Source organism: Echinops telfairi, unplaced genomic scaffold (genome assembly GCF_000313985.2).
Source record: "Echinops telfairi isolate 266 unplaced genomic scaffold, ASM31398v2 ScPeMD7_70;HRSCAF=299, whole genome shotgun sequence".
NCBI lineage: Eukaryota > Metazoa > Chordata > Mammalia > Afrosoricida > Tenrecidae > Echinops > Echinops telfairi.
Genome location: NW_022103968.1, coordinates 14,326,685 through 14,337,543, shown reverse-complemented (window position 1 = coordinate 14,337,543; position 10,859 = coordinate 14,326,685). Strand labels below are relative to the sequence as shown.

Sequence of the window (10,859 nt, the reverse complement as noted above, 5' to 3'; positions counted from 1 at the left end):
TATGCCTGATACTAATCTATAAAGTCCTCTTCAGACTCATGCAGCACATGCAATGATGCCAAATGCAGGAAGATCGCAGGCCAGTGGGTGGAAAGTCTTGTGGATCCAGTGGCAGTGGAAGCATCTCAGCTTTGGTGTGGGTTTCCACGTGGCTCCTCCAGCTCCAGGACTCTGGCTCCATCAGCGTAGCTCCTTGTGGTTTGTCAACAGGAATATCTTGCAGAGAGAGCAACAGGATTCTTTAAAAGACCATTTGAGTTCTATAGAAGGAAACACTTTGGAAGTTTTCTGATTGCATACACTTAATAATACAGATTTAAACCGACTCTTCAATGTAAAATTACCAGAAGTAATTTTTATGTATCATTCTCTCAATGTCATCGAGTCAATTCTGACTCTTAGTGATCCTATAGGACCCGTAGAACTGCCCTTTTGGGTTTCTGAAAGTGTAACTCTTTGTGGTAGTAGAATGCCTCATCTTTCTCCCTCGGAGAGGCTGGTGGTTTCAAACCACTGACCTTGCGGTTAGCAGTCCAACGTACAATCCACTATGCCACCAAACTCATTACCATCGAATTGATTCTGACTCATAGTGACCCTATGGGGCACAGCAGTGTGATCTTAGAGCTTTTGGGCTCTTGGGAAGTTTATAGTGTTACGTGAAAACTGTTCCTGTGGAAAAAACACTGGGGGAACATTGGGATGCATGTAAAACACTGGGAGAACACTGGAGTTCTGGACTTTCATACTATCTCTGTTGAGATGTTTATTATGAAAGTATACTTTGTAAAGTAAAGACAGAAATAACAAGCGAAGGAACACAGCAGTTTTGGGAATTTGTATTGAGATACAGTTTGTGAAGCACTCAAGATGTCCTTCTTTGGCTCTCAGTCTTATAGCTTCATTTTTTAAACTGTGATTTTGATGCTTAAAATTCCTTTGATATTGACTAATATTGAAGTTAATAAAATTTATTATTTCAATATTAGTATTATAGACATAATTTCTTAAATAGAAAAATTCATTTAACTTTTACAATTAACATTTCAGATCAGTTCTTCATCTAAAAAGCTCTCTACAATAACTAAATTAGCTTTCAAAAAGCATATTATACTATTTACTTTTATTAAATATTAAGGGCATCCTTTATATGTGGAGGGTTTAGGATGAAGAAGGATAAAACATTGTCTTGCAAATATCCTAAGTCACTGAATGCTTCTCGTATAAAATGAAAACTGTGTTTGTGAAATACTAAGTTGTTAAAGTGAGCTCAGTACTTTATTTTCCTGGATCTGTTTTAGGCATTCTTTCAATAAATGTTATTTAGCCCATTTGTTTTTCTTTGTACATGTAAAAGCTTATGTGCTAGTTTAACCATCTAGTTGATTCAGCGTTGATGTTTGTGAGTTGTATTGTAGAAACTGTGTTTTGTTCTTTAAAGAAGACTGGTATGTCATTGAAAGTATGTAATAAGAAATTATATTTGATTTCGTACCCCTTATTTTCACACACTTCACATTCGTTATAGAAATTTTTGGCAAGTGACAATTTTATTTAAGGAATATTGCTCATGGAGTCATGATTCTAAACTGTGAGTCAAGGAAAGTTAGAAAACGACTGATTTATTTTCTTGATTTTAAGTGTTGTATCTTTAATTTGGTGAATCATTATTTTGTAGTACTTCTCTTCATTTGCTAATCTTGCACTTAAAATACATTTTAAAAAACTTCTATCTTCTAGCTTGTGACGAATGGAAAATATTACCTAAACCAAATCTTCATAGAGATGTCAACAGATTTGGACACTCCGCAGTTGTCATTAATGGGTAAGAGGCGCACGCTTGTCATTTCTAGAGGATCAGTGCTGGCTGTCAAACTATCCACTTCATTGTTATCCTTTTGAAAAACCATCGTTTGTACTCTGTGGCACCGGTTTAAGTCTATCACTACCCTGGACTACGTTTTCCTCATTAGCCGGATCTTTTATTCATTTTTGCTTCAATGGGCTGACGGACCGAGGATATCAGAGAGGTGAGGCAGACTGCTTCCACAAAGACAGAGCAAGTCTGGAGAGCCTTAAATTCAAGGCAGGAAGGTCAGCTCAGAAGATTATAGCAGCTGTTTTTTGGGGGATTGCCAAGGGGTGATCTTGTTAGATTTTCTTGAAGGACACGGGGTCACCACAGGGGCTGTTTGGAAGCCATCAGGAAACTGACCACAGCGTTGGTGAGAAAAAGGACAGGGGAGTGGCACCAGCATGCTCTCTCCCACTGCAATAGCAGTCCTGCTCATTCTTCAAGGGTAGCTAGGGCTGTGCCAAGGGCGTTTCATTGGGAAATCTTGCCCCAGAGCCCTGACCTTACCCCTGCAGACTTGTTTTTGTACCCTAACCCAGTGACCTTGTCAAGGGACCGTGGTTTGAGCTCCCTGGAGTACATGGTGTAAATGGAAGAGTACAGAGTCCTTTAGGGAAAGGGCTCAAGAGATGGAGACAGTTCCTTCAGAAGTACGTGGACCGAGATGGGGATACGTTGAGAGACGACAGCTGCTTCTTTGGTGTGATAAAAGTATCTGTGGTTTTGTAGCAATTCTTTCTGCCTTACCCACATATTGTATGTTAGAAATATGATTTTCAAGACCAGTGCTGCCATACATACTTTAAAAATAATTCCAAATGGTATATTTAAATGTAATTTTGAAGACTCCTGTTTTGCTTGTGACAGGTCCATGTATATATTTGGGGGATTTTCCAGTGTGCTCCTTAATGACATTCTTGTCTACAAGCCTCCCAACTGCAAGGCCTTCAGAGATGAAGAAGTTTGTACAAACGCTGGTCCAGGGATAAAATGTGTTTGGAATAAAAATCACTGTGAATCTTGGGAATCTGGAAATACTAACAATATCCTCAGAGCAAAGTGCCCTCCCAAAACAGGTACTTTTTTTGGCTTTCCATCCCTCTGCGGCAGCAAAGTGTTTATATACTTCGTTAGAGGTGGAGAAGATGAATTTTACTTGTGAGAATCCCTTCTGTACCTTTCACAAATAAACCCATCGGTGATTAGGGGATGAGCTGTTTGAAGTTAGCATTGGTTACCTAAGTAATATTGCTATCTAAGTTTAGGTTTCTGAAATATGTGACTTTCAAAATATTATTAAATATTTTTATATATGAGTTCTCTATATATACATGAATGCATTATTTTGCTATGTAAGCAAAAAATGCTTTTAATTGTATCATTTCTAGAGAAATGCCATGTGCTTCTAAGACATTAAAATGATTTTTTTTGCATTTGTTAGGGCTTTTTTTTTCCCCCTTCCTGAACTGATTGTCAAACTGGACCACAAAATTTTAAAAAATTTGTAGAATTTAATGATCAAATTTCTGGTTTCATAATCTGTATGAAATATTGAATAAAGAAATCAAAGTTACTAAATTTACTAGTAAATATTAAATGATTTATGAATGATTTGGATTAAAAAATTAATATTTAAGTGAATGGAGGTTTCATTTTTGATGCTGCAGTGAACAAATACACTTCATTGGTGGAGTGAGCTACCTTAACAAGGTTTCTCTAAGGTTCTTCATGCAAGGTGAGTTTATAAACAGTTGTTTTTAGAATGTTTTCTTCTGGATTTCTGGTAATAGTTGTTCAGTAAGACACCAGCACATCTTGTTTCCCTTCCACAATATGTAAGTTGCAAATGGCAACGGAATCCTGGAGGCAGTTATAATTAAGATGGTGGTAGGAAGGATTTCAAGCCCTGCAAACACAATTAAGCTCCAAAGCCGACTTCATCTTGAGGAACTGATTTTTATATTTAAAGCCATAATAATGGTGAGAAAATGCCTTAGTGATTTGCAAGCAGATGTTTAAAAATGTGCGAATGAACCAGTGTGACACGCTCCCATTCCGTGCGCTGTGTTCTCTCTCCCGTTTGCATTTCAGCTGCGTCCGACGACAGATGCTATAGATATGCAGACTGTGCCAGCTGTACAGCCAACACAAACGGGTGCCAGTGGTGCGATGACAAGAAGTGCCTGTCAGCCCACAGTAACTGCAGTATGGTTAGTGCTCCTAGCTCCCTGCCGGGTCATGATCTCGCTCCCCGTCTACCAGCACTGTTCCACATAGTCCACACACCAAGGCGTTCAGAGCACGTGTGGGGAGTGGCTCACTTCGGGGCACACAGGCGGTGCAGACCATATAGCTTTGTTGCTCCAGTTTGTCGGTGTTGCTTTCCTTTAGGATCCTGTAACTTTTATTTCTTTACATGTGTGCTACTGGGACCATGCTATGAAGACTGATTTTAAAAAAAAGAAAGAAAGGCTATCCATGTTATCTTCTGTGCAGACGGAAATAGGATTTGCTCAGTTGAAACTCGATTCTCAGAGATACTGTACGAGTGTTTCCTTCACATGCTCCGTGCATGAATTTATTTTGAGCATTTCAGAACCCCCGTCCCCGAGTCCACTGGGCCTCCACTTGTGAGGCTCCATTTGAACGGCTGAGCTTGTGATGTGCGGTTCAACCCTTATCAACAAGCACCACCCGCACTCCGAGGATTTTAGAGGGGGCTTTCTACTCCGGTAAAGAGTTGCAGTCTCAGAAACTCACGGGGGGCAGGCAGTTCTACCCAATCCTATGGGGTCGCTGGGAATCGGCATAGACTTACTGGCAGGGAGTTTGATCTCGAGTTTTGCTACTCGGTCTGTCTTTAGATGGGTGATTCTTCGCAGCTTTGCCCTCCTGGGGATCTGTATCAGTGTCAGGAGACACTGTGGTCTTAACAAGTGGGGGCTCTTAGTAGGGTTATCAAAGTAGAGGTCAGGGCTGTGGCCAAACATCTTATAATGCGTAGCACCTTACAACATCGGGCTCAAGATGTCAGTAGATCTGAGAGTGAGAAACTACCTAGTTGAAAAAGAGCTATTGAAAAAAATTACACAATTAATATTTATGGCAGATGAGAATGAGTGGGGAGCAGCAAAAATTAATATTTTAAGGTAATAGCATCAAAATATCTCGTGCTTTCTACATGTCAACAATTTGAAAGAAAAAAAATAAGAAGAATGTTTACTAGGATGAAAGATTCTTCTTGTTGTGCTATAGCTTATACTGATGCACCATTCAAAATGGATTGTGCAGAGGACAACTAAATATGACACCTTGAATTTTATTTTTCTGAATGTTTATTCATTCACCAAGGTATGCACTTTTTCAAATGAGCAAAAAGTAAAAAAAAAAGGGGTTGTGAATTTAAGGTATGAAAACATTATAAGTGATATCTTTACAAATGTTTCTCCATTCCTTGGTAGTGTGTTAGTAGATTTAAGTTTTATGATTCGATTAAAAATATTTAAAATGCTAAATGGTAGTTGGGAGTTGCTCATCATTAAGATGGAGTCCTGTGACTTTCTTAGATGGTCTAGTGACAGGCTGGTACTGGCCAGTGACGTCGCTTGGTTTAAAAACAAGATGGACTTCAACTTTACTCAGTTAATAACATTAATATGACATGACTGTGCATTGAAAATTTGAATTACTTTTTAGATTTACATTAATATTCATCTAGTGGGAGTTATTTCAGTGAGTAATAGGAGTTAAGTTAAATAAGGCATGGGAATAAGGGATTAAAGTAGGGAATGTTGTTTATAAAAAAATCCTAACAGATTTCATTTAAAGCTTTGTCGAATAATCCTAAATTCATTTGGGTTTAAATAATTAAACTAAAAAAAATAACCCAAACCAACCCCTCCTCAAAAAAAAAATTACTCTCTATGATCTTAAAGTTGTGTTATATCAATAACTATCAAATATGTATTTTATAAACTGACCCTTTGCTTCATCTTTTATTTCCAATAATGATGTGTTAACCAGGCAAGTGTTGGGCGAGGTGGTACAAGTGAGCAGATGGTACTCACTTGTAATTTAGAATTTGATGTACTGTGTTTTTCAGACAGTTTTATCAGAATGTCGTGCTTAAGCTAAACCAAATGCTAATGGGCCTAGAAAGGACTGTGGGATTTGGGTGTAAATTATGTACATTGCTACCTTTCTTCATTATTTAGCCATCTTTCTCATAAGGTGTGTATTTTGTGCTTTAGTAGCTCATATAAACTGCATGCTTCTAGAGCTTTCTTATTTTAAATTTACACCGAAATATGTTAAAAGATCAGTAGAGTAATAGTTACCCCTCATAGCTAAGTCACCAATGTACATTTGATTCATTGGGAAGGTTAACAAAATCCTGTCATGGTTCGGAATAGCGGTCAGCTGTCTTCTATCATTGATTGAATTGGCCTTGCGTGTGGAATGAAATATAATTTCATCTATTGTCCTGGTTCAGTGTCAATCAATGACAACATTGTTCTTAATGAAGAGCAGCCGTTAATTTGGATGGGCTCTCGTGTGACCATTGCTACTCTAACGGCCGGTGTGAAGCCATTCCTTATTCTCTTATGCCAACGTGCTGTGCATCTATGCTGCTGTCAAATTTGGTCGGTTATTCTGTTTATCAGATAATTAAAGTAAATTTCTCTCAGTTGGCTGAGAAACATTTAAATCTATACCGTCATGGTTATATCAAATCATGTTAAGGTTTATATGCTATAGGAAGACCAAATAAGCAAACAAAGAAAGAAACACAAACATTAGCAATCTGGAAGACGGTGTGACACCGGGCTACATTATTTTCTGTTACACACGGGAAGACCTCATGAGTGGAAGTTGATTGATGGCTACTAACAACAACCTGGATCAGAGAAGTATCAGTAAGAAAATGTATGTCTTTCTAATAAAGTTGTGGTGATTAAGAGTTACAAAGTAATGTGAGTTTAAAGCATAATCCATTGTTTTAGTGGATGAAGATACTTATATCATTTTTGGTTTTTCTCCCCTGCTCTTACCTTATAGTAAACTTATTGTACTATAAAATATCAGCACCCCTGGAAAGGTAGAGTCTATGAAGCATTTCTTGTTGGAAAGTACAGCTGTTTATAAGTAAGTGTCCATTGGGTGACTTTTAGGGTACTAAGAGGATAGGTACAAAGACTTGGAGTTAGAAAACCAAGAAGGAAGAGCATGCTCAGCAGATCTTCAACTGAAAGAACTCAAGAAAATTCAAGCCTCAAGTGAAGTATTAAGAGATTCTATGGATAAAATATTGAATGATGCTAGAAGCATCAAAAAGAAGATGGAAAGAACACAGAGTTACTGTACAGAAAAGAACTAGTTGACCTTCAACCATTTCAAGAGTTCACATATGAACAAGAACCATTGGTCCTGAAGGAAGGCGTCCAAGTAGCACTGAAAGCATTAGGCAAACACAAGGCTCCAGGAATTAATGGAACACCCATCAAAATGTTTCAACAGCTGATGAAGCACTGGAAGCACTCACTCGCCTAGGCCAGGAAATTTGGAAGACAGCTACTTGGCCAATTGACTGGGATAGATCCATCTTTGTGCCCATTGCAAAGAGAGGTGACCCAACAGGATGCTCAAATCATAGAATAATATCACTGATAATCACATGCAAATAAATTTTTGCTTTGTTAAGCAGTACATTGATAGGGAGCTCAGAGGTTCAGGCTGGATTCTAAAGGATGTGAAGCAAGGGATATCATTGCTGATGTCAGATAGAACTTGGTTCAAAGCAGAGAATACTAGAAAGATATTTACTTGTGCTTCCTTGACTCTGCAAAGGCAATCACCTGTGTGGATCAGTCAGTCTTGAGCAGAATGGGAATTCCAGAACACTTCATTGTGCTCCTGCAGAAGCTATACCTGGATCAAGAGGCAGTGGTGTGAACAGCATAAGGGAATACTGCATGGTTTAAAATCAGGAAAGATGGGTGTCAGGGCTGTGTCCTCTCACCATACTTATTACATCTGTATGCTGAGCAGGTAATAAGAGAGGTTGAATTACATGAAGTGGAGTGTGGCGTCAGGATTGAAGGAAGGCTTATTAACATCCTGTGGTATGCAGATGACCCAACTTTGCTTGCTGAAAGTGGGGAGGCCTTGAAGCATGTGCTGATGAACATCACAAGATTGGAGCCTGCAGTCTGGATTATAACTCAAGGTAAAGAAAATCAGAATCCTCACAACTGGACCAATAGGTAACAACATCATGATAAGCGAAGACAAGGTTGGAGTTGTCAAGGATTTAGTCTTGCTCGGATCCACAATCAATGCTTATGGAAGCAGCAGTCAAGAGATCAATGGACACATCGCGTTAGCAAATCTGCTGCACAAGACCTCTTTACAGTGTTGCAAAGCAAGGGTGTTACTTTGAAGACGAAGGTGTGCCTGACCTAAGCCATGGTATTTTCTTTTTCTATATTTTATTGGGGCCTCATACAACTCTTATCACAATCCATCCATCCGTCCATTTTGTCAAGCATATTTGTACATTTGTTGCCATCATCATTCTCAAAACATTTTCTTTTTACTTGAGCCCTTGGTATCAGCTCCTCATTTTCCCCAACCCTCCTTGCCCTCTTCCCCTCCTGAACCCTTGATAATTTATAAATTATTATTATTTTGTCATGTCTTACACCGTCCAACATCTTCCTTGACCTACTTTTCTGTTGTCCACCACTCAGTGAGGGGCTTATATGTAGATCCTTGTGATCAGTTCCCCCTTTCTACCCTACCTTGCCTCATATGCATGTGAAAGTTGGACGTTGAATAGAGAAGAGTGAAGAAGAATTGATTTATTTGAAGTGTGAAGTTGGTGAAGAATATTGAAAATATTGTGGGATGCTAAAAGAACCAACCAATCTGTGTTGGAAGAAGTACAGCCGGGGGTTTAAGCGGAAAGCAAATGTCTTGAGAATGATGAGGGCAATGAATGTACAAATGTGCTTTACACAATTCATGTATGTATGGACTGTGATTAGAGTTGTATGCGCCCCTAATAAAACGATTGAAAAAAAAAAAAGTACAGCCAAAATGCTCCCGAGGGGCAAGGAGGACTAGACTTTGTCTTACCCACTTTGGACGTGTTATCAGGAGAGACCAGTTCTTGGAGAAGGTCACTGCGTGCTTGGTAAAGTGGAGGGCACTGGAAAAGAGGCAGGCCCTTGGCGAGCTGGATGGACACAGGGACTGCAACAACGGGCTCAAACCAACAACAATTGTGAGGTTAGCCAGGACGGGAAGTGCTTTGTTCTGTTGTCCATGGGTTCCCTATGAGTCGGAGATGTCTTAACAGCAGCTCAAAACAACAACGAAGGATAGCCCTTGCTTCAATCACTTTAATGTGCACGGGTGGTTACAACCTAATGTTAAGGAAGCTTTAGCCTCAATGATTGAAGAGAAGTATGTACTTCCCCTTAACAGGAGAAGTGATGCTTACCTATGGAGGTAAACCAGGTGAGGATGCGCTTCGGGGTCCAGCCCTGTAGTCTTAAGCTCTTTGTCTGTTTCTTCCTAAAACAAGAATCACAGGGTCCATTGCGCCATACAGTTCAGGATCTGGTTTTCACAAGGTCAGTTGTTACGCTGTTACTGTGTGTTGTGGAATCAGTTCCAAATCATAGCAGCCCTACAGGCCATGCGCTCCCAGGCTGAAGTCTTTTACGGGAGCAGGCGCCGAGATCCTTTTTGCCATGGAGTGGCTGGGGAGTTGCAACCACTGACGCTACCAGGACGCCCTCGGTTTTAGTGTGGACATATTTATTGTAGACCTCGTGAAGTGTCTGAACCATGGTAGATGGTTTGACATAAGGACTTGCCTGTAGATTTTGTTTTTTTAATCTTTTTTTAAAACCTTTAACGTATCAATGCAGAAATTAGCTAGAATAAGAGAAATTTTAAGTGTAACCACTGCAGGTTCTTTGCAGCCTCAATGCAGGAAATTTGAAAAATAGACACTGATTAAGCATCAACTAACCAACATCATTAGTTCTGAAAGTATGTTTAATTTGAGTTATCGAGAAAGGAATTTATCTTCTCAAATTATTGGATTTTGATAAAACATCTCTTTAACCATCCCTTTTCATTCATGCTTCATTTCTTCAGGGATTATAGGATGGTTTTATTAAAGCTAGCATTATTTCATATAATCATGAAGGGAAATGACTGCTCATTGGCTTTATTTATTGACTTGGAAGTGTGTGTTTTCAGTAGAAGAGATTTTCACTAGACAGTTCCTGTTTGATTATTTGAGCTGTTTCTTTTCTGTCTCTTGGGTGCATTCTAATGACTGGAGAAACTCTGGATTGAATAATGCAATGAGTATGAGAGATTTTGATCCACTAGATTGGATTTGAGTACAGAAATCTGTATTTTATAGTTCCCAAGTGTATTTATATATATGCATGGATGTTCAAACATAGCTTGTTTTTAATCTCTTCATTTTCTAGACGGTCAGAAACTATACCAAATGCCATGTGAGGAACGAGCAGATCTGTAACAAACTTACCAGCTGTAAGAGCTGCTCACTCAACTTGAACTGCCAGTGGGATCAGCGCCAACAGGAGTGCCAGGCTTTACCAGGTAAAGGTGTATGAGGCTGGTCCACAAGTGGTCTGCCCGGCAAGGCCATGACAGTGAGGTGTGTGGAGAAAGAACATTCCACGTTTAAAGCTAAAGCAAGAGCAAAGGCCGAACAAGAATTCTGGGATATTAAAAGCTTTGCTTCAACTTGGATATTTTTAACCCCCAAGACAGTGGGAAAGCAAAGTTTGTTTTTAAAACTGTTTACTGTGGATTAGGCGAGGGTTTACACTTCAGATATTCAGTATTCTCTTCCTCACCTTAAACTACTTATCAAGCCTCCAGTAACTTGCCCTGACTCCCCTCTGATCTCTCTTCTCATTGAGGAATACCATCTTCTACTTCACCCAAGTTCGCA

At 39.3% G+C, this 10,859-nt stretch overlaps 1 protein-coding gene across 1 annotated transcript in view; it reads left to right on the top strand.

Annotated features, from left to right (window-relative positions):
* Positions 1-10,859, top strand: part of ATRNL1 (attractin like 1) — a gene marked incomplete at its 5' end in the record, with an annotated part of 662,506 nt that overhangs the window by 119,925 nt on the left and 531,722 nt on the right. Inside the window, 4 exons of the mRNA XM_004700917.2 lie at positions 1,741-1,825; positions 2,723-2,931; positions 3,947-4,065; positions 10,369-10,501. Coding sequence (XP_004700974.2) covers positions 1,741-1,825; positions 2,723-2,931; positions 3,947-4,065; positions 10,369-10,501 — 546 coding nt within the window. The remainder of the gene's footprint in view (positions 1-1,740; positions 1,826-2,722; positions 2,932-3,946; positions 4,066-10,368; positions 10,502-10,859) is intronic.